The sequence below is a fragment of the Trachypithecus francoisi genome, unplaced genomic scaffold (genome assembly GCF_009764315.1).
Source record: "Trachypithecus francoisi isolate TF-2019V2 unplaced genomic scaffold, Tfra_2.0 Lachesis_group0, whole genome shotgun sequence".
Taxonomy (NCBI): Eukaryota; Metazoa; Chordata; class Mammalia; order Primates; family Cercopithecidae; genus Trachypithecus; species Trachypithecus francoisi.
The window spans coordinates 159744939-159769864 of record NW_022681453.1 but is presented as its reverse complement, the minus strand read 5'-3'; the positions used below and the strand labels follow the sequence as shown (position 1 = coordinate 159769864).

Sequence of the window (24926 nt, the reverse complement as noted above, 5' to 3'; positions counted from 1 at the left end):
TTTCAGAGGAAAAGCTGGGGAAATTTTTTTAATTTTGGGAAAAGCACATTTTTTCCCACTTGCACAACTCAAACAAGGCTGAACACTCCCATGCTGGAATTTTCCAAACGTTTTCCATTTCTCAGATGGAGAGGAGAACAGTTAGACAAAGCAAAGCCTTGTTTCTAAGGGATAAATGAGCTATATCTGTGGTGTACCTTTTGTATGCTCACATAAACTTGCATTTCAGGGACACAGAAGAGATAAAAACACAGGAGGCACAACCAGGACAGCTAGAGGGACAAAATCAACAGTCAGGAGACCACTGCCTCAATCATGGGGCTCAGACATACTGTGCTATCAGAGATCAGGAAGAGAGGTCCACAGGGCTGATGTGGGCAAGGAGGGATTCTGGAAATGGATGGGTTAGAGTTTCACCTTTGAGTGTGAAGTGTTTGAGGAGGAGGTGGGCATGATAAGTGAGGAACACAGCAGAAGAGGCAGGGCCATGGGAATTTCTGAAGCGTGATCATGTGTGGAGAAGCAGACCTGAATACACAGAAGGTAGAATAACGACAGACTTCTGGATAGGACCTTTCTAAGGTTAAGAGGTAGGATTAGCAGGACTGGCTTTTGGAAGAGAGATGAGGAAAGTACTCAGTTCTGGTGATATTAGCTCATCTCTGGGCTCTTGGATACCGCTGCCAGGGGAACAACAAAGTGCACCCTGATTCTTTGTTGTCGGCTACAAGATTAGGGGAAAACCATCATAGGAGACAAAATAAGAGCAGGGTCACACTAGAACTTCTGTGCAACTTCCTTCCCTGTCCCTCCCAGCTCTGTCCATACCACTTCCTGTCTCTTTGTCTCCTGTCCCAACTCTATTTTTCTCCACCACACTTTACCAACACCTGAGACATTGTATGTTCACTTATTTGTCTTGCATATGGTCTGTTCTCTTGGCTGGAATGTAAGCTCCAGGTGCCAGGATTTCCAGAGACTACAAGAGTGCCTGGCACAATAAATATCCATTGAATGGAAGAAGGAGTAGATAATATGGTCCAGGCCTGGTTTCAAAGTGACAAGCTCTGCTGACAGAGTTTGAACTGGTTAGGAGAACCAGCAGTCAATTTGCTACCATGTCCACAGCCAGGGTAGCTGTGTAAGGTATGAGTGTGTCTTTACCTGCCAAGAATAGCTTGCTCTTGTGGGAACACCCTCACCTCAGCTGGGGCACTAGGGAAAGCTGCAGGTGACACCGGCCTCCTTCAGGGGTACATCTGTGCTCTTGCTCTGACTCTGCTCAACAGTGTAACGTCCCAGGTCTCTGAGTTTGGAGCTTCTGCTGCACTGCACCTCTGCACAGCCTGAGCCTCACCTCCCTGGATGGCCCCTCTCCCCTTGCTGCCCTCCTGCCAGCCTCAGTGGGCACCATGGATTGCTTCTGTGTGAGATCCTGGCTGGAAAGGGCAGGCAACTGGGGTTTGCTCTTCCCAACACCCACCCAGCCCCAACACGCACCAAGAAGAAGGGCTGGCAGAGACGTTTCCATGGCTCCATGACCCCGTAAAGTATCCTTTATTTTTCTCACAAAATGAGCCTCTTATTCTTTCTTATATTTTCGTATGGTACCCAGAAGCCCCTGGATTTCCTGGCATTTATGTAAAGAATTCCAGCTATTCCACCCATAATTTTCACACACAGCCCCTGCCAACAGACTTTGGCCATCTGGGGGGCAGCCCACGACTGTGACCTGAGCTTGTGCTCCTGAGCTCTGGAGATCTGGTAAGGATCCTGGCTTCCCCGCTGACCCCTTGTGTACTCTTGGATATTTTTTAAATGCTGCCAGATCACGAGGTTAGGAGATCAAGACCTTCCTGGCTAACACGGTGAAACCCCATCTCTACTAAAAATACAAAAATTAGCCAGGCGAGGTGGCGGAAGCCTGTAATCCCAGCTACAAGGGAGGCTGAGGCAGGAGAATGGTGTGAACCCAGGAGGTGGAGCTAGCTTGCAGTGAGCCAAGATTGCGCCACACTGTACTCCAGCCTGGGCGACAGAGCGAGACTTGTCTCCAAAAAACAAAACAAAACAAAACAAAACAAAAAACAGTCTTGGCTGGGCACGGTGGCTCATGCCTGTAATCATAGCACTTTGGGAGGCCCAGGCGGGCGGATCACTTGAGGTCAGGAGTTTGAAACCAGCCTGGCCAACATGGCAAAACCCCGTCTGTAGAGATTAGCTGGGTGTGGTGCCACATGCCTGTAATCCCAGCTACTCGGGGGGCTGAGGCAGGAGAATCGCTTGAACCCAGGAGGCAGAGGTTGCAGTGAGCTGAGATCGCGCCATTGCACTGCAGCCTGGGCAACAAGAGTGAAACTCCGTCTCAAACAAACAAACAAACAAAGAAAACCCAAAAAACAAACAAAAAACACAACAAGTCTTATTTACTGTTATGGACATATAATAAACTACATATAACAGTTTGTTAATTTCAGCATTTCAGTCCTTCCCTTCCACCCCTCTCCCCTACCCCATCCCCGGGCAATCGCTGATCATCTTTCTGTTCTTATAGATTAGTTTACCTTATTGAAACATTTATATAAGTGGAATCATTCAGTAGGCTCTTTTTTTGTCTGTTTTTTTTTTTTTTCACTTAGCATAATTCCCTTGATGAGTCATCCATGTCGTGTGTATCAATAGTTCATTGCTTTCTATTGCTAGGTAGTATGGCATTGTATGGATGGAGCACAATTTGCTTACTCATTTCTCTTTTAATGGACATTTGGCTTTTTTTTCCAGAATCATTACTATTACAAATAAAGCTCCTAGGAACATTCATGCTCAAGTATTTGTATGGATATATAGTTCCTTTCATCTTGAATAGTCACCCAGGAAAGAAATGACTGGTTAATATGGAAGGCATATGTCAACATTTAAAGAAACTGCCAAACTGCTTTCTGAACTGGTTGTACTATTTTACATTCTCACTCATAACATATGAGAGTATCACTGTCTCTGCCTAATCACCAATGCTTGGTATAGTAAGTCTTAATTTCAGCCATTTTAAATGATATGTAGTAGTATTTCATTGTGGTTTTAATTTGAATTTCCCTAGTGGTTCATGCTGTTGGGCATCTTTTCATGTGCCTATTTGCCAACCTTACATCTTCTTGGCAAAGTGTCTGTTCAAATATTTAGTCCCTGTCCCCCTTTAAAATTGGATTCTTTTTTTTCTTATTGTTGAGTTTAAGAATTCTTTCTGTGTTCTGGACAGAAGTCCTTTATCAGACATATACTTTGCAAATGTATTCTTTCAGCTGTGGCTTGTCTTTTTTATACTCTTAATATTGCATTTTGAAGAGCAAAAGTTTTAAATTTTGATGAAGTCCAATTTATCCACTTATTCTTTTATGGACTCTGCTTTTGGTGTTGTATCTAAGAAACCAATCACCAACACAAGGTCATGAATATTTACTCCTACATTTTCTTCCAAGAGTTGTATAGCTTTAGCTCTTACATTAAGGTCTATGATCCATCTTGAGTTAATTTTTATTAATGGTAAAAAGAGTGACTCCAAGTTCCCCTTCCTTCTTTCTTTCCTTCCTTCCCTCCTTCCCTCCTTCCCTCCCTTCCTTCCCTCCTTCCCTCCTTCCTCCTTCCTTCCCTCCTTCCCTCCTTCCCTCCCTTCCTTCCTTTCCTTCCTTCCTTCCTTCCTTCCTTCCTTCCTTCCTTCCTTCCTTCCTTCCTTCCTTCCTTCCTTCTTTCTTTCTTTCTTTCTTTCTTTCTTTCTTCCTTTCTTCCTTTCTTTCTTTTTATTTTTCTTTTTTGACTGAGTCTCACTCTGTCACCCAGGCTGGAGTGCAGTGGTGTGATCTTGGCTCACTGCAACCTTCACCTCCCGGGTTCAAGCAATTCTCCTGCCTCACTCTCCCGAGTAGCTGGGATTACAAGTGCCCACCACCACACCATGCTAATTTTCATATTTTTAGTAGAGATGGGATTTCTCCATGTTGGCCAGGCTGGTCTCAAACTCCTGACCTCAGGTGATCCACCTGCCTCAACCTCCCAAGTGCTGGGATTACAGGTGTGAGCCACCTCACCTGTCCCAAGTTCTTTTTCCTTCCTCCTCCTTCTCTTCCTCTTCTTCTTTGTTGTAGTCTCTATTTTGCATAAGCTTTTCCAATTATTCCAGCCCTGTTTGTTGAAAAGGCTATTCTTTCTGCATTACTTATGAACCTTTGTAAAAAAAAAAATCTGTTGTTCATGCCTGAACAATTAGGCAAGAGAAAGAAATAAAGGGTATCCAAATTGGAAAGGAAGAAGTCAAATTAGCCTTGTATGCAGACAATGTGATTTTACATTTAGAAAACCACAAAGACTCAACCAAAAAACTGATGAAAGAACTCAATAAATTTGCAGGATATAAAATCAGCATACAAAAATTAGTAGCTTTACATATGCTGACAACAATCTGAAAAAGAAATCAAGAAAGTAATCTTATTTACAATAGCTACAAAAAATAAAAAATACCTAGGAATCAACTTAACCGAAGACATGAAAGAACTAACTCTTTAGGGAAAACTGTAAAACACTGATGAAAGAAATTAAAGAAGACATTTAAAAATGGAAAAATATTCCACGCTCATGGATTGGAAGAACTAATATTGTTAAAATGACAATACTACACAAAGGGATTTACAGATTCAATGCAATCTCTATCAAAATACCAATGACATCCTTCATAAAAACAGAAATAACAACCCTAAAATTTACATGGAACCACAAAAGACCTTGAATAGCCAAAGCAATCCTGAGCAAAAAGAACAAAACTGAGAAATCAAACTAGTTGACTTCAAAAAGCTATAGTAACTACATCGGTATGGTACTGGAATAAAAGCAGACATATAGATAAATGGAAAAAAGTAGAGAACCCAGATATAAATCCATGCATTTACAGCCAACTCATTTTTCACAAAGGTACCAAGAACATAGAATGGAGAAGGGACAGTCTTTTCAAGAAATGATGCTGGGTAAACTGGATAACTATATGCAGAAGAATGAAAGTAGACCCCTAACTCTCACCATATGCAAAAATCCAATCAAAATGGATTAAAGACTTAAATCTAAGACCCGAAAGTATGAAACTACTAGAAGAAAATGTTGGGGGAAAAGCTCCATGATATTGGTGTGGGCAAATATTTTTTGTGCAAGACATCAAAAGCACAAGCAACAAAAGCAAAAACTGACAAATAATAGTACATCAAGCTAAAAACTTTTGCATAGCAAGGGAAATAATTAATAAAGTGAAGAGATAACCCAAAGAATGGTAGAAGCTATTTGCAAACTATCCACCTGACAAGGGATTAATAACCAGAATATATAAGGAGCTCAAACATCCTAGTAAAAAAACACAAATAATCTGAATAAAAAGTGGGTGACATCCAAATAGATATTTCCCAAAAGAAGACATACAAATGGCTGACAAGAATATTTAAAGATGCACAACATAACTAATCATCAGAGAAATGAAAATCAAAACCATAATCAATACCATGTCACCCCAGTTAGAATGGCTTTTATCAAAAAGAAAGGGAATAACAGATGCTGGCCAGGATGTGGAGAAATGGGGAACCCTCATACACTGTTGGTGGGAATGTAAATTAGTATAGCTACTGTGAAGAGCAGTAGGGAGATTTATCAAAAAACTGAAAATAGAACTACCATGTGACCCAGCAATTCTGCTGTTGGATATATATCCAAAAGAAAGAAAATCACTATATATTGAATATAGCTATTCCACTGATTTATTTGTTTATCTTTGAACTAATGCCATGCTATTTTGATTATGGTAGCCTTATAATAATTTTTGAAATCAGATGTCAGTCCTCTAACTTTTAACTTCTTCTTCAGGGTTGTTTTGGGTGTTCTAGGTCCTTCCTATTTCCATATAGATTTTAGGATCAATTTGTCAATTTATAAAAAAAAAAAAAAATCCTGCTGGGCTTTTAGGTAGGATTGCTTTGATTCTGTAGCTCTTAGCTATTTTACTTTACTGCTTTCCCAGGCCTCAGTTCACTCCTCTGCAATGTGGAGATGTTAATTTCTGCATTGCAAGGCAATTGGGAAGTTCAAATGGGCTGATACTGTAAAAATTCTGACACAGTGCTTGAGCACAATAAATGCTGAAAAATGTTGTTTCTTTTATACCCTGTCAGAATGCAAAACCTTGCATTTTAAACTGAACTTTTCCTATAGGTCTCCCTTTGTCACTTTTGGAAATCCACCATAACATCCTGGTCAGCGGTGAATATGACCTTTATCTTCTTCTCTCTTTGAAGTAGTCTCAAAAGTAATGGCTTCAGCATCTGTCTTCAGTATCAATCACCATAACAAAATGTGGGCCTAAATTCCAGCCATTATACTGCTGAACTTCCACAAGTCACAATCTCCAGACAGAATTCTTCCTCTCTAGGTTTGATTCTTTCCAAAGTTATCTGAAACCCAATCTATTAGTTAGGAATGTTTTCACTTGCAAGTGACAGAAAATTTGGGTAATGGTAGCTTAGACAAATAGGGTCTTATTTCATTCATGCAACAAAAAGATTGGAGGTGGTTTCTGGTGTTGGCTCAGCTGGTTAAAAATATGACCATAATAGGAAAGAACTTCTCTTTTTCTGGTTTGCAATATTTAGTCTGATGACTTTCACCATGGAGCTTGTTTTCTCATAGTTAGAAGATGGCTGCCAGGGCTCCAGACAACACAACATCATAAGTTAAGAAGAAAGATGTGGGAGAAATGGAAGCGTTCTTAGAACACCTTGCCCCTCAACAGACTCTACTTCTTTTACATTGTCCTGAATAGGCTCACATGGCCACTCCTAGCTGCAAGGGAGTCTGGGAATGCAGGGAACAGGATTATTGTAATCCATCATTCAGAGCTGGACACATTTGCACCCTACACAAAGCCAGGACTCTATTAACAAAGAAGATGTGGCCTCTTTTACCAAGGACCCGCCAACATGGGCCGTGTTCACACCAAAACCGTGAAGAAGGCAGCCTGGGTCATCATAGAGAAGTACTACATGAGCCTGGGCAACGACTTCCACACAAACAAGCGCGTGTGCGAGGAGATCGCCATTATCCCCAGCAAGAAGCTCCGCAACAAGATAGCAGGCTATGTCACCCATCTGATGAAGCAGATTCAGAGAGGCCCTGTAAGAGATATCTCCATCAAGCTGCAGGAGGAGAAGAGAGAAAGGAGAGACAATTACGTTCCTGAGGTCTCAGCCCTGGATCAGGAGATAATTGAAGTAGATCCTGACACTAAAGAAATGCTGAAGCTTTTGGACTTCAGCAGTCTGTCCAACCTGCAGGTCACTCAGCCTACAGTTGGGATGAATTTCAAAACTCCTTGGGGACCTGTTTGAATTTTTTCTGCAGTGCTATATTATTTTCAATAAATCTGGGACAACAGCCAAAAAAAAAAAAAAAAAAAGAAGATGTGAAGAATGAATATTAGGTAGTTAGTGGACAGTGTATTTTATATTTAGTTTTCATAGCTGAAAGTGGAGATAATAATGAGATTATTGTGGGGATTAAATGAGGTGTTGTATAGAAGGTGCTTAGCACTGTGCCTGGCCCATGTTAAGTACTGAATTAATGAAAAATATAATTTTTATTACAGATATCTTCCTTGAAAATGCACAAGGAATTCCTTCACTGTCCAAAGAGCCCATTTGGTCCTCAGTGAAATTAGCTCCTCACTCTGTGCATGAAATCTTTCCAACACCCTCCTCCATCCCTGACCACAAGGTGTTGCTCTAGCAGATGTAGGAGAGAACTCATTGTGTTCTAGGGGGTGGTGCTGTGGTAGAGAACAGGGCAGACAAGGCTCCTGCCCTCATGGGCAACAGGTAATAAATACACAAGCATACAGATAAACAGGAATGAATATAGTTAGTGATGAGGCTATGCAGGAAATACACTGGGTAAGCAGCTGTAGCCACTGCAGGAAGCCTCTCTGACCAGAAATCCTGGGAAGGCCTCTCTGAGGGCACACTGTTTGAACTGAATCTTGAAGGATAAGCAGGTGCCTCCAAGAGAAGCCAAGAAAACAGCAACAGCAAAGACCTAGAGCTGTTATGAGGGTGGGTGTTCATGAAGAGGCTAGAAGGGGGGTCAGATGGCCCAGAGCCTAACAAGACTGGAGGAGGAGGAGGTATGAAAAGTTGCAGAAAAGGACTAGGAGATGCAGTTTTGGAGGCCATGTGAAGGGGTGGCCTACCCCTCCACACCTGTGGGCGTTTCTCCTTAGGTGGAACCAGAGACTTGAGAAAAGAAATGAGACGCAGAGACAAAGTATAGAGAAAGAAAAAGTGGGCCCAGGGGACCAGCGCTCAGCATACCGAGGACCCACACCGCACCGGTCTCTGAGTTCCCTAGTATTTATTGATAATTATCTTTACCATCTTAAAGATAAGGGAGTGGCAGGACAATAGGATCATTGTAGGGAGAAAATCAGCAGTAAGACATATGAATAAAGATCTCTGTGACATGAATAAGTTTAAAGGCAAATGCTGTGCCTTGATATGCATATGCAAACATCTCCATAAACCTTTTAGCAGCATTGCGCCAGTAAGTCCCACCTTTTGCCGTAAGGTGGTTTTCTCCTATCTCAGTAAACAGCATACAATAGCGTTTTACACCGAGATGTTCCATTGCCCAGGGACGGATAGGAGACAGATGCTTTTCTCTATCTCAACTGCCAACAACCGCCAAAAGGCCTTCTTTCCTCTTGTACTAGTCCTCCTCAGCATAGACCCTTCACGGGTGTCAGGCTGGGGGACGATCAGGTCTTTCCCTTCCCATGAGGCCATATTTCAGACTATCACATGGGGAGAAACCTTGGACAATACCTAGCTTTCCTAGGCAGAGGTCCCTGCGACTTTGGCAGTGTACGTGTCCCTGGGTACTTGAGATTAAGAGAATGGTGATGACTTTTAACCAGCAAGCTGCCTTCAGGCACTTGTTTAACAAAGACACATCCTGCACAGCCCAAAATCCATTAAACCTTGAGTCACCACAGCACATGTCTCTTGCAAGGACAAGGTTGGGGGTAGGGTCACAGATTAACAGCATCTCAAATACAGAACAAAATGGAGTCTCTTATGTCTACTTCTTCCTATATAGACACAGTAACAGTCTGATCTTTCTTTCTTTTCCCCACAGCCATGTGATATGGTTTGGCTGTGTCCTCACCCAAATCTCATCTTGAATTGTAGCTCTCATAATTCCCACATGTTGTGGGAGGGACCCAGTACGAGACAATTGAATCATGGGGGCGGGTCTTTCCTGTGCTATTCTCATGACAGTAAATAAGTCTCATGAGATCTGATGGTTTTATAAAGGGGAGTTTCCCTGCACAAGCTCTCTTCTCTTGTCTGCTACCATGTGAGATGTGTCTTTTACCTTCCGCCATGATTGTGAGGACTCCTCAGCCACGTGGAACTGTGAGTCCATTAAACCTCTTTCTTTTGCAAATTGCCCAGTCTTGGGTATGTCTTTATCAGCAGTGTGAAAATGATCTAATACACTATGGTAAGGAGTTTAAATTGTGTTTCAAGTGCAACATGCAGCCATCAATTAAGTTTTAGCATAGGACAGATATGAGCTGATTTAAATTTTCAGATGGTCATTTTGACTGCTAATTCATTCATTCAACCACTATTTAATGAGTGCCAGGCAATGTGCTAAACACTAGGAAGAGAAATAAGATAGTGAGCAAAACAGAAAAATCTCTGCCTTTGTGAGTGATCAACCATCCCAGTTTTCCAGGAATTTCTTGGGACATAGTAATTTCAGTGCTAAAATAGGGACAGCCCTGGGCAAACTGGGATGGTCACCCAACATGGAGCATACATTATCTCTACTAGACACATAAAATAAGCAAAATAAACAAGTAAATTGTATCATATGAATGAGAGTGATAAGTATGGGGATCTAAAAGTTTGAGTTGGGGGAAATGTTTTTTTTTTTTTTTTTTTTTTTTTTTTGAGACGGAGTCTCACTCTGTTGCCCAGGCTGGAGCGCAGTGGCCGGATCTCAGCTCACTGCAAGCTCCGCCTCCCGGGTTCACGCCATTCTCCTGCCTCAGCCTCCGGAGTAGCTGGGACTACAGGCGCCCGCCACCTCGCCCGGCTAGTTTTTTATATTTATTTTTAGTAGAGACGGGGTTTCACCGTGTTAGCCAGGATGGTCTCGATCTCCTGACCTCGTGATCTGCCCATCTTGGCCTCCCAAAGTGCTGGGATTACAGGCTTGAGTCACCGCGCCCGGCCGGGGGAGATGTTTTAGATAAGGTGACTAGGGGAAGTTCTCCTCAGAAAGAGCACTAGCAGTACAAGTATTTGGGGGAGGAGCATTTCTGGGAGAGGGAACAGTCAATGCAAAGGCTCTGGGGACAGTGTGTGCCTACGGGTGTTTGCAGAGCCCTAAGGAGGGCAGTGTGGCTGGAGCAGACCATGTGAGGGCCAGAGTATTAGGGAAGGAAGTCAGAGAGGTAGGGGACCAAAGGCAGGTTATGTACGGCCTTGCAGAGCACCATAAGGACTTCAGCTTTTCTTTGAGATGGCAGCCATTAGAGGTTTGGAGCAGAGGAGTGACACGGCTTGACCTTTCACTCATGAGTATTGTTCTGGCTGTGTTGAGAAAAACATGAAGAAGCAAGTGCAGAAGCAGGGGGAGCAGTCAAGAAGCTACAGCAGTCACCTGTAGGTGGGAGAGGTACAGAGGACTTGGTCAGGGAGAGGCACATTCTGAAGGCGGTATCATCTGTGTGGGTTGAACATGGTATGGATGGTGAGGGAGACGGTGGGTGAAAGGTGATCCTTTGCCTCTGGTTTGAGCAAGAGGGTAGAAGGAGGGGCCACTGATGAAATCAGGCTTCGGGTAGGGGCAGGGAACTAAGACTTCTATTTGAAGAAGTGTGTGAGATGTGCAAGTGGAGATATTGAAGGAAGAGAGGGCTGTGGGAACTCAGGGCTGCTTGGAACTTAGGGGACAGCTGTGGAGTGGAATGTAAGTTAGGGAATCCTTAGCAAATGCATGGTATTTAAAGCTATGGGGAGGGGGAATGTAGAGAATACAGACTGAAATATTGCTCCCAATTCTTTGCTCCCTGATAATACATACTTTTGCCACTATTTCATGGTGGGTGGAGTGAACAGTACCCTCTTTGACTTTGGACTGGGCCACGTGACTTATTGGCCCAATAGGATATTAGCAGATGTGATGCTTGTGTAGTTTGGCTTGGCAGTTCATGCCTCTGTCATTGTCAGGACACACCCAAGGGAGCTCAGCCCAGCCAATGAATAAGACACATCAACAGAACTGTCCCAGCCACCCCACAAATCCACGTCTCAAGCAGAGCTGCAGCTGGCCTGCAAATGCTGAGCGAGAAATAAATGCTTATAGTTGTATATACTTCGTGGTTGTTTGCTGTGCAGCATAACCTGACAGACATACCTCCCTTTGAGTTCTTGTGCCATTTTCCCCTTAACTCCAGCTCTCCTCCACATTCCTTTTCTTATTCAAGGTCTTCAAATTCTGTCCCTCAGCCCCTGCTAGACAAGGTGAGGGGATGAGAATAGTGCTTTGAGTCAAATAGTGGTAACGGGGTGCATAGTATTTCAGCGGGCCTGGAACACTTTTCTCATTTGGTCCTAATGAGCTCATGCTGCAGGTAGTCTTACACTAGTTTTACTGAGGAGGCAGCCAGTGTTCAAAGAGAAAGAGAATCTTGCACTGGGTCCCACAGCTGGCAGGAGATGGAAGCCTAGGCCTTCTTGGGGCCAAGCAGGAACAGAAAAGCAAGCACTGCTATCTGGGAACAGGGTGGAAGGGAGAATTGGTTTTCACTGAATAGCCATTTTTTTCTTTTAAATTCTGTACCAGGTATATGTGTTACACACACACACACAGAAAGAGAGAGAGAAGGAATAATATGTGATATTTACAAATATAGAGAAAGAATCCATTTGCAAACTGAAGGGAATGGCGAAAGGGAAGCAAAGAAGCACATTTCACCCCCCACCCCACCCCATTTTTCCAGTTCTGTCCAAGAGCGGAGATCTGACGTACAATAAACTACCCATATTTCCAGTTCTGATTTCCAGTTGTGATTTCATCCTCACCAGGCCTCCCTTTGGATAGAGAATTACAGGCTGGAAGCACCAAGAGTTCTAAGGAGGAGTGCCCCAGTCTGCACAGAACTCTGCCCAGCCTTGTGTGAGTGTGCTGCTTGAGATCTGGAGCCTCTGGGCTGCTGGCACTCCCGTTTTTGGTGGCAGGGTCAAGAGACTGAGCAGGAGTCGGGGCTACTGCCCCAGGTAACTCCACTGAGGTGTCTGTCTGGAGAAGCTTTACCTGAGAGACCAGCCCCAAATCTCCCCTGTTAAGCCCTGACACTTCTCGTTGCATGGAAATGGCTGTTAGTAATAGCTCAAATTGAGTGTGGGTCCCATTTGTTTTAATCCACAGACAGATAAAGTTCACAGCTGTCCATAGCTCCTCCCATCTTTTGGCCTTGGCTTTCCCATCTATAAAAAGTTGTGATGTGCTTGTTGTTTGTGTGTGTGTGGCGGTGGGGGGGCGGGCGTGGGGGAGCGGTGCACAGTGAGAGGAGGGAAAGGTTCTCAAAGAATCTGGAGAGATAGTTACCTAGGAAGGAGGGTGGATTCGAATCACTGCGGAACAAGGTTGTAGTTTGAAAGGCAAGCTCCACAATGACCATAGCTTTGTTTTATTTTCTTTTCGGTCGGGATATATTAAAACATTTCAGGCCGGGCGCGGTGGCTCAAGCCTGTAATCCCAGCACTTTGGGAGGCCGAGACGGGCGGATCACAAGGTCAGGAGACCATCCTGGCTAACACGGTGAAACCCCGTCTCTACTAAAAGATACAAAAAACTAGCCAGGTGAAGTGGCAGGCGCCTGTAGTCCCAGCTACTCCGGAGGCTGAGGCAGGAGAATGGCGTAAACCCGGGAGGCGGAGCTTGCAGTGAGCTGAGATCCGGCCACTGCACTCCAGCCTGGGAGACAGAGCCAGACTCCGTCTCAAAAAAAAAAAAAAAAAAAAAAAACATTTCAAACTTTCCACTGACATGAAAGGAGGGTGTGTGATATTCAACAAATATGGGTACAGACTTCTGGAGGCATCAGGCTGGCTGGTGGGACTTGAAAGGGCTGCATTTGCCATTGCAGAAAAGAGAAACTCTTCTTTCAATCCAGCATCCCAAGAGGCCTGGACAACTGGTATAAATTCGGAAGATCAGACGTGCAGGCAGACAAAACCAACATCTGCATTTGAAACGGGCTCCCGGGGCTCTTCAAGCAGGGGAGCGGCCGTTGCAGGGCTCCTCTAGGCCAGATTACATCCCAGAACGCCCAGGCAGGACGCTCCTGCTTGGATTGTGAACCCTGGGACTCTGAGTCCAGGAGGGGCCCCCAAACCCCGAGCTAAAAGCCAGAGGTCCGGGGAGCAGGCGGGTGCCCCCAGACTTGGCTATTTTGCTTAAGGTCACCTCCAAACGGGACTGGAATAAATCCTCCTTGTTTGCCTCTCGCCAGGCCTAAGCCGCGGGTCCCCTTGGGTGTCGTCCAGGACGCCAGGCGCGGCTGCTTACAATGGTTCTCAGACGACAGATGGCGGGCGGGAAGGGAGGGGGCGCCGGGCAGGTGCGCTGGGGAGACGCGCCGCGGCAGCGCCGGACGTCAGGCTGCAGGGTGAATAGATTTGCAGCCCGCCGGCTGCAGGCGGCGGCCGCCGAGCCCTGCGAACAATAAGTGAATTCTCCGAAGCGACTGAAACCCCCCAGGCTGGGCCACGCGCCAGCCGGGGAGGGCGGACCGTTCTTTTGCGCAGGCTGAAGCTGGCCCATCCCGGAGCGCGCGGAACCCCCAAGGGTCCTGGGCCGGTGTGGGAGCCAAAGCCGCGTGTGCGATCGGGTACTCAGCAGCCTTTAGAAAGAAGTGGTGTCTAGTGTTGACTGATGAACTCAACATCATGAGCCACCCGGGTCTGGGAGACCCAAGCGGGGCAAGTCCTGAGTCAGAGTTGGGAGCGAGAGCTGCATCCCGGCCATGCCCTGCCACTCGGCAGGAGGGGTGGGGCGGGGGGCAGTCGGTGGGCTCCCTGAGCCGCTATGGAGAGGGCTCACCTTCACCATGTCCCTCTGGTTGTCAGGCTTTTACAACTACTGTGATGGGCTGTATCCCCTCCCTGTGCTTTATGTTCGATTTTAAACTAAATGAGCCAGAACTGGTAAGGCCGGTAGCCTGAAAGCAAGCCCTTTCTGACCATCCCTTGGGCCTGAAGCTTTCCTGAGGCCAAGGAGGCATTCTTGTGAGTCCTCAGCTAAGTGTAGTGTTGGGCCCTTAGGGAAATCATCTGCATCCTCTGGAGACATTGAGCAACTGGGCGAGTCCACTGCAGATGGAGGCAAGACCTCCCGGCACGAAGTGCCAGACTGCGTGTTGCTGAAGAGCCAATAGCAGCCCAAGTGACCAGGGCTGTGAATGTTGAAGTTCTGTGTTTTTGTGGCTTTGAGAGGAATATGTGGGCTAGTTGGGCCTTTAAGAAGTGCTACAGTGACCTTCCTCCCCTCACCCACACATTGTTGTGTAAATACTACACAGCAAAAGAAACAAACATGCCGGGCTCTTATTTGGGGAGAAATTCCCTCTGGTAAAGGCAGATTGGGCTCCAGACCCTCGCTCACCCAGATGCCTTTGTGGAGCAGTTGCCTCGTCAGAGGAATCCCTTATCGTGGCTGCAATTCCTGTCCTGCCTTTCTCTAATAGCCCCATCGCTTTGTGTCCTTGCTACCATTGCTCGGCCGGACTGTTTCTAAAACATTATAGGGTAACTCCTGCCTCCTTGTTTTTTTTAAAGATCTGTCTCTATTCTGAGGTCTCTCCATGGCTATGCTATACATATGATATAGATGTACGGCTTGTATAACCGTGAAGAAGTCATTAAAACCAGTCATTTAACTAGTTTAATCATGATTATCATCCCTCCTTTTTTTCTTTAAAGCGACGTGTCACACCCTATTAGGAGAAGATTCTGGCAACTCTGCTGTGAAGAGTAATAGAACACCAGAGTTGGAAGGGAAATTTCACCTTTTTCCGGTGCAGTGTTCTCAGGCTTTGTCATTCAAACATCACCTTTGTGATTTCTGTAATATCAGGTACCACCTGTAATATTAATACTTTTCCATAAATCCAATTTCATACGTAAATTTCATTTTTAAAAAGTCACTTTAGAGGTGATTCTAGGGACATGGTAACTGGAATATGATTTCCTTTCTCTCCACTTCCAAATGAATTTCTGTTCCTCTCAAGCTAAACAGTTGTAGGAACCAATAGAAAGAACAGAACTAGTAGTTCTTCCCCATTAGGTCTGCAAATACTGAGGTGTCTCAAAGTCTGAGAAGTGAGTGCTGGAGCGAGCTTGGACCCCAGAGACCAACGGAAGGTTAACATTGCACTAGATGAAGACACCTGGACCCCTGGACCCCTGGGACCCATCCAGAACTAAGAAGTTGTTGAACCAGGGGGTTAAGTTCCCTAATTCCTGAGATTGGGAGACCCTATACAGCCCAGGTCAGGGAAGCCTTTTCCAGGTGCCTGCACAGGAGATGGGCAGCATCCCCGCATCTCTACTTAGGATGGAGCTTTTCCCCTCTTCCTCAGTAGAACATCTGTCCTTTAGGGTGTTACCATCCTCAGACCTGAACCCAGTGAGCTGGCAAAAGGAGGGAGGTAAGGAGGGACAAACAAAACACACATCCAGTGACACAGAGCAGTTGAAAGAGGCAGATGACAACATGAATTTAAAAAATAATAATAAAAAGCACCTATAGATATGTAAATGGAGAAAAAAATAATTTACGACGCTGTAAAAAAAAAGAAAATGTGATTTCCCAGCTAAACAACTCATCAGATGACTTGAAAAAGAAAACGGTCACTACAATGGAGAGAGATGATTGGGATGGGAAATCAAGGTCAGCACTCAAGGGCAGCTTAAAGCTCAGAACAAAAATATAGAGATGTAAATTAGGGAAAAGATTAGTCTAGCAGGGTAGATCTAATTACCCAACATGGATGAATGATAAGACTTCCAAAGGAGAAAAAGGAAGACATGAAAGAAATAATAAGCATAATAATAATTTTAAAAACCACCATTGTCCTGAGGCAAAGAAAGATTTGAGACTAAAGATTGGAGATTGAAAGAACCTGGTGATTTTCAGGCTGAATGGATTAAGAAATTACCTAGGCCTGTTTCTAAACTCTAAGGATAAAGAGAAAAATGTTACAACATACAGACAATTACCTTAACTTACCTAAAAAGAGAAAGAATCACACTGGCATTAGACTTTCCATCCAGTGCTAGAAGCTGGAGACTAGTGACATAGACTCTATAGGACCACACCTAATCAAGTGATTCACTTGTTATGGAAAAAGAAAAATATTGAGGCTAATGCTATTTCATGAAAATATTCAAGAAAAGGTGTTCCCCCAAAATAAATGAACCAACTGAGAATAAACTGGAAAAGTAGAATAGAATTTTCAAATTAACAAGGGGAAAAATAGAAGCCAGCAAAAATAAGAAAAAGCAAAAAGAGAGAAGAAGACAATTACTGTCCATCCTTATTATTCTAGGATTCTGTATTTGTGAATACAGCTACTCACTAAACTTTATTTGTAACTCCCAAAATCAATACTTGGAGAGCACTCATGATCATCTGTGGACGTGTACAAGAGCAGCAAAAATTTTGAGTCACTCAACAGACACTTTCCCAGCTGAGGTTGAAAAAGGCAATGCTCCACCTTCTTGTTTCACTTCTCATACTGTAAATTACAGTTCTTTTCTCAGACTGCTTAGTGTCATCTTTGTGTGTTTCTGGCTGCTGACTTCTGTGAAAATTGATTACACAAATTGAGTCATTCTTATCATATGCAACTTGTAAGTTCGTGCAAAAATAATTGCAGTTTTTGCTATCACTTTTAACGGCTAAAGCCACAATTACTTTTGCACCAACTTAATACAACAGAGTTGAGGGGCTGGGGGGAAAAGCACTCAGGGCACATAGCACCAGCTTTAATAATTGAATTTGCTGCAAGTCCAGTTGCTGAAATAGCCTGTTGTAACTCTAAGACCAGTTTTACCTAGTAGCTGCTGAAACAACCTGCCGTGACTCAAAGACTGGTTTTATCTACCTCCTTCACTCACCAATCAGAGCTTGCCAGTTCCCAAAAGCTTCTCTAGCACTAATGAGCTCTTTTCAAAACAATAGGTAACATGGCTTTTTCTAGTAAAACCCCCAAACTTCTGTTTGTTTTTCAGACATACTGAAGGCCATCCCAGTCTGTGCGTATGCTCTGAATCCCAATTCTGTGATTCCTAAATAAAACCCTGAATTTAGAGATTCATTGCTATGTATTATTTTGATTTTCACATCTCCTTAAAAATGGCCCCCAAGTGTAGTGCTGAGGTGCTATCTAGTGTTCCTGTGTGCAAGAAGCTGTGATGTACCATGTGGAGAAAATACACGTGTTAGACAAGCTTTGCTCAGGCATATGTTACAGTGCTGTTGGCTGTGAGTTCAATGTTAACAAGTCAATGATATATATTAAATAAGGTGTCTTTAAGCAGAAACACACTCACAACAAAGTTATGCATTAATTGGTTGATGAAATGTAACCCAGAAAGTCACAGAAACCTAACCCTCTATTTCCTCTAGGAGGAATGGTTCAACATTCACCATTTAGCATTTTCAGTGACTCTGTAAAACAAAACCACTGTGAATAATGACAATGGGCTGTCTTAAAACACATAAAGTAGGATGGAAGAAAGATTAGTAAGTAAATTAACAACTTCCTTAAATGTGGCTGAACTAAATACTTCAGTTTTTTTTGAGGCCTTATAATGTTTACAAGAAATATCTAACACAATGTGATGATAAAATGGTTAAAAATAAGAGTGTCGATAAAGAGGTATCTTTTTGATACCTTTTTTAAGACAAAATAATGTAATAGGCAATTAATTGGCAATACTAATCAGACAAGTTGGAATTTAAGGCTAAAAGCATGAAAAGATTAAGGAGGGAAATTGTGACATGAATTGAGTATAATAAACAAAAACTAGTGTGCAACAGACAGCATAGCAAGCAGCTGAACAGATAAAAAACGATACGACTACTAAATGTGGTAAAAACACAGATATATATGGAGAATTTTAATACAATTCTCATAACTAAACAGATCAGATTGAAAAATTAATAAGGCTTTGTCAAAAAAGTATCCAAAACTTGAAAATAAGGCAGACATTTGGTTATCATGTCTTTCCAAAGTCATATGGGGCACTGAGCCACCCAAAGGGTGTTTAGTGATTTAGGGTGAATGTACTTTAGTCAACCCATTCTTTATGATTGCTTAAAGATCTTACACATAGAACGGTTACATTTTAACTTGCATATTTTTGTCTAGTAAATATGCAAATAATTTCTGACTTGTAGAAAAGATAACCTTAACGTTTAAGATTTATTGCCTTATAGAACATTAACCAGTTTTGTATCTAATCAGACAATCTTACTCTAATGTTCCTTCATTAAATTTCCTTTAAATATCCAGTACTCAAATTTCCTTTGAATCATCTTTCTTTCTTTCTTTTTTTTTTGGAGATCGAGTCTTGCTCTGTCACCCAGGCTGGAGTTCAGTGGTGCAATCACAGCAGCCTTGAATTCCTAGGCTTAAGTGATCCTCCTGCTTTGGCCTCTAAGTAGCTGGAACTATAGGTATGTGCCACTACACCTGGCTGTCATACTTTTAACTTTTTGAAAATTATACTTATTCTTAAAGAGGAATCAACTAATATATTCAATTCTTCAAATTCAGTAGCCAAACAGAATCTTCATTTTTTGAGTACATTAAATATATTCATGGAACAATGGCAGAAACTTAGCATGTACTTGATGAAAACTTTGACACATTTTATTAAATACCGGTTTTATGGACTACATTCTCCGATCATAATTCAATAAAATCAGTCTTAACTAGTTAAGGGGTGACCAAAAAATCAAATCCATCAGAAAATTAGGCAGCGTACTCTTTGAAAATGCTTGTGTGTCATCAGGGAATCGCAAATTAAAACAGCTACAAGATAACTGTTAGAAGGGCCAAAATCCGGAATACCGACAACACAAATACTGGTGAGGATGTGGACTAACAGGAACTCTCTTATTAATTGCTGGCAGGAATGGAAAATGGTACAGCTAACTTTGGAAGAATTTAGCGGTTTCTTTAAAAACTAAACATATTCTTGCCATACAATTCAGTAACTTAGTATTTACTCGGATAAGTTAAAAACTTCTGTGCACTCAAGAACTTGCACATGGATGTTTATAGCAGTTTTATTCATGATTGACAAAATTTGAGAGCAAACAACTTGTCCTTCAGTAGGTGAATGGATAAATAAACTGTGATACATCCAGAAAGTGGAATACTATTCAGTGCTAAAAATAAATGACCCATTAAGCCAAGAGAACACATGAAAGAATCTTAAATGCGTATTTCTAAGTGAAAGAAGGCCATCTGAAAAGACTAACTACTGTATGATTCCAAATTTGGCGTTCTAGAAAGGCAAAACTAGAGACAATGAAAAGACCAGTGGTTGCTGGGAGTTGAGGGGAGGGAGGGATGAATAGGTAGAGCACGGAGGATTTTTATGGCAGTGAACTATTGTGTATGACACTATAATGGTGATGCATGTCATTACACATTTGTCTAAACTCATAGAATATACAACACCAAGAGTGAACCCTAATGTAAACTAGGGACTTTGGATGATAATGATGTGTCAGTGTGGGTTCAGAGATTGTAACAAATATAGCACTTTGGTGTGGGATGTTGACAGTGGAGGAGACAGTCTTGCGGGAGGCAGGGATGGGAGGGAGCAGGGGGTATATAGGGACTCTGTACTCTTCTATTTTTCTCTGCAATTTATATATATATATTTTTACCCAATATTTCCAATATTTGTATGTGTGTATATATATGTATGTATATATATTATATATACCCAAAAGATGAAGATTCTATTTGGCTATTGAATTGAGGTAATTAAACATATTCGTGGATTCCTCTTTATGAATAAGTATAATTTTCAAAAAGTTAAAAGTATGACAGCCAGGTGTAGTGGCACATACCTATACACACACACCCCCCCCAACACACACACAAAGATTGGGTAAAAACGATTGAAAGTTATATTATAAACTATCTAGAAAGCAACGATCTATTTCAGTCATATCAAAACCAGTAGAACACAATGAAAGCTTCACTTACAGAAATTTATAAAGTGCCTTCATTATTTAAGAAGAAAAATGAAAAATAAAGGAACTAAATATTAATGTTATGAATTAGAAAAGCAAAATAAACCAAGAGAAATAAAAAACTGGATCTTAGTTGTAAAGAGAAAAGAAACAAGAAAAAGGGAATTAAAAAAGATAAAAACTGAAATCAATAAAGTAGAAACAAACAAAAAAATGATCAAAGGACAAAGAAACTTCAGAATGGGTTTTTTGAAAAGGTGAATGAAATAAACCTTTTCACAAACTTGATCTTAATCCTTCAACCAAAGGAAGGAGAGTGCAAAACCATGACTAAGAATGAGAAAGGAAACATAACTGCAGATGAGATTAAAATAATTATAAAGAACATTGGGGCTAGGCACAGTGGCTCATGCCTGTAATCCCAGCACTTTGGGAGGCTGAGGTGGGCAGATCACCTGAGGTCGGGAGGTCGAGACCAGCCTGACCAACATGATGAAACCCCCTCTCTGCTAAAAATGCAAAAATTAGCCAGTATGATGGTGTACACCTGTAATCCCAGCACTCAGGAGGCTGAGGCAGAAGAATTGCTTGAACCTGAGAGGCAGAGGTTGTAGTGAGCCAACAGTATGCCACTTCACCCCAGCCTGGGCAATAGAGTAAGATTCTATCTCAGAAAATAAAATAAAATAATTATAAAGAATATTACACATAAGTTTTCAAGAACACATTTAAAAACTTAGAGAAAATCGAAAATTTTCTGGAAACAAGTTTCCAAAATTGGTCCTAGAAAAAATATAAAATTTGAAAAGACCAATTATCGTGATAGGAAATGTGATAAAAGATCTACCACTGAAGAACATACTAGTATCAGATGGGTTAATGGCTGAGTTTTTGCGTTTTTCTTTTTGATCTTTAAAGAAAATCAGCCCATTGAAAAAGCGAGAATGTTTCCAATTCATTTAATAAAGCTGGCTGTATTAGTGAGGTCCTGCTGCAAGAATGCTACATAACAATTTTAAACAAACAAACAAACCAACAAACAAACAAACAAAATCTCAGTGGCTTTCCACACAGGCTACAGGTCTGTCCATTATCCAAAGCTTGGTTGGGCTTGGTTAGGCTTGGCTTCAGGCTACAGGTTGGGGTTACTTCTGCTCCACATGTCATCTCCAGAGAAATGGTCTTCTTAAGGAGAAGGATAACACTGTAAGAAGTCAAGCCAAACCAAGGCTGAATGTGACATCTCTTGTGTTTGCTCACATTTCACTGGCCAAAGCAACTCACAAACTATCAGTGCAGTGGTGGCCTATACTCCATCCTCAATGAAGCCACAGCAAAGGTGGGAGTTGGAGGCGGAGGGAATGGAAGAACTATAACTGTACAATAATCCTATTTAGTAGCCTGTCTAACCAGAAGACCAAACTTTACTTTTTAATGTAATTGCAACAACTCTAAATAAAAATTGATTTGTTTTTCTAAGACCACCAGAGCGGGCACAAAAGAACCAGCGACTAGGCAAGTGTAGGAGCAAAACTGCAATTATTTTAGTCACCTAAGGTGTGGGGAAGAGGTCTGTCGGCCTCTGGCAAAGAAGGCCGACAGAGTCCCCCGGTGGGGCTCTCGGAGGGAGTTCCCACAGTCCCGACATCCCGACAGGAGTGGGGCTGTGAGAAGGCCGTGCGTGGCGTCCCTCCGGAGCCGCTTTTCTAGGAGTGGGAGGGCAATAGGCAGGGCACGGGCATGTCAGGGGGCGTTCCACAGGTGCGACCAGGTAAATCTTGGTCTCTTCGGATTGACATCACCTGGCGCATGCCTAGTTGGTCTGCACCTTCCCGGGTCGCCGGCTGCATTTTCGCGCGCGCGCAGGTAAAGTTGGTGAAGAAGAACCCGGAAGTGCACCATCTTGCCTCCGTTCGTCCAAACAAAAATGTTATCAAATAATAGAAATGTTATCTATCTTGACCTGAGTAGTGGTTACATAATTGTTTCCTCACTTGTGATTTGTGCTTTTTCTGTAAGCATGATATTCAACAAAAAGTCTAAAAAGTACACTAGAAAATTAAATCCAAGCCCAGACAACTAACAGGTGACCCACAGACCTGTGAGTAAGAAATAAATGGTTTGTTGTTGAAAGTCACCGAATTTTTTAACAACAGTTTGCTGAAAGGTAAGCTTCATGAGGTCAGAAATTTTATATTTTGTTCACTGTTGTGGATATAAACAATGCCTACAATATAGTAAACTGTCCACAAATATTTGTTACTATAAAAGAAAGTAGCAAATAAATACCAGCAAAATATTTTTAAAAGTATTTTGACCAGGCTGGATGCGGTGGCTCAAGCCTGTAATCCCAGCACTTTGGGAGGCCAAGACGGGCGGATCATGAGGTCAGGAAATCGAGACCATCCTGGCTAACATGGTGAAACCCCATCTCTACTAAAAAAAAAAAAATACAAAAACACTAGCCGGGCGAGGTGGCGGACGCCTGTAGTCCTGGCTACTCGGGAGGCTGAGGCAGGAGAATGGCGTAAACCTGGGAGACGGAGCTTGCAGTGAGCTGAGATCCGGCCACTGCACTCCAGCCTGGGTGACAGAGCGAGACTACGTCTCAAAAAAAAAAAAATTTTTGACCAAACAGATTTTTTTCTAAGCATAAATGTCAGGAACTCCATAACTCCATTCAACATAATTTATTACATTAGCATGTTAAAGGCAAAAAATCATATGATCATATTAACAGATACTGCAAAGGCTTGGTAAAATTCAATAGCCATTCCTAAAAAAATCGTAGTAAAATAGAAGTAGAAAGAAAACTAAATATTTAAAACGACTGTCAAAATCCAATGGGAAATGTTACTAAATAGGGAAACACTGAAATAATTTCAATTAAAGTTAGGAACTTGACAGGGATGTCTGCTCTCACCACTACTGTCCAACATCAATTTGGAGGTTCTAACAGATGCAATAATAGGAAAAGATTAAATAATTGTTATAAACAAAATTAAAACTATGTTCTTTTTCTGGTTATGTTATAGTTCACACAGAAAATTCAAAAGACTTTAGAGAAAAAAATCTGCTGGAATTAGTAAGATATTTTAGAAGATGGCTTGACAGATAATATATATGTCAAAATAGTTTTCCCTTATTTCCACAATAAGCGTCTAGATATAGAAGCAGAAAATGTTTTTCATTACAAGGGTGACAAATGTTATATGGTGCCTAGAATAAATTTAGCATAAAAAACACACAGTTGGCTGGGAGCAGTGGCTCACGCCTGTAATCCCAGCACTTTGGGAAGCCGAGGCAGCTGGATCACCTGAGGTCGGGAGTTCGAGACCAGCCTGACCAACATAGAGAAACCCCATTTCTACTAAAAATACAAAATTAGCCGGGCATGGTGGAGCATGCCTGTAATTCCAACTACTTGGGAGCCTGAGGCAGGAGAATCACTTGAACCTGGTAGGCGGAGGTTGAGGTGAGCCGAGATAGTGCCATTGCACTCCAGCCTGGGCAACAGGAGCGAAACTTCACCTCAAAAAAAAAAAAAAAAAAAAGCAAAACAAAACAACACACACACAGTGTATTTGTGGAAAACTATAAAATCTCAGTGAAAAACATAACACATTCTTGTTTGGGATGGCAATATTGTAAACTATTAATTCTCCATCATTAAAATATAAATTTAATGTGTTAATTTTTCATAGGAATATTTGAATAGGATAAATGCTTTTAATTATTATAAAGATTAAACTGTTTATGAAAAAATAGGTGAAGGATCTTTAGCAAGTATCAAATGTAATACAAAGTCAGTGTAGTCAAATTACTATGGTATTGGCATAGGAATAGACACATAGAAAAGTGGACCAGATTAGACAATCTGGGATTAGATTCCAGATTATATGAGAATTTATTATGAATATATTTATTATTTATTCAGTGGGATAAGAAATAGATTATTGGCACCACAGGCTATCTATCTGGAAAATGTAAAAATTGTACCATACTTCTTTTATCATATCAAAAAATAAATTTAGATTGATCATGCAAAACAAAGAAATTCCTGCAAGAAAATCTAGAACACTCTTCATACAATCTAGGATAGTCCTTCTTAACCAGCACTAGCTAGGAAAGAAAAGATAAACATATTTGACTATACACAGAATGTAAAGCTTTTGCATGGCTGAAATATTTCAAATAACAGATTATTCCAATATAGACTTAAAAAAATTTAACATAGGCCAGGCACGGTGGCTCACACCTGTAATCCCAGCACTGTGGGAGGCCGAGGCAGGTGGATCACAAGGTCAGGAGTTCGAGACCAGCCTGACCAACATAGTGAAACCCTGTCCCTACTAAAATACAAAAATTAGCTGGGCGTGGTGGCAGACACCTGTAATCCCAGCTACTTGGGAGGCTGAGGCAGAAGAATTGCTTGAACTCGGGAGGTGAGGTTGCAGTGAGCCAAGATTGTGCCACTGCACTCCAGCCTGAGTGACAGTAACAGTCTATCTCAAACAAAACAAAACAAAACAAAAAAAACGGCCAGGTGTGGT

General features: G+C 42.2%; 1 protein-coding gene across 1 annotated transcript; it reads left to right on the top strand.

Moving 5' to 3' along the window:
* The first annotated feature begins 6976 nt into the window (after positions 1 to 6976).
* LOC117077688 (40S ribosomal protein S17-like) lies at positions 6977 to 11814 on the top strand. Its single transcript, XM_033201369.1, has 2 exons — positions 6977 to 7421; positions 11805 to 11814. The coding sequence occupies exon 1, from the start codon at positions 7002 to 7004 to the stop codon at positions 7407 to 7409; it is 408 nt and encodes a 135-aa protein (XP_033057260.1). The 5' UTR covers positions 6977 to 7001; the 3' UTR covers positions 7410 to 7421; positions 11805 to 11814.
* Positions 11815 to 24926: the final 13112 nt, after the last annotated feature.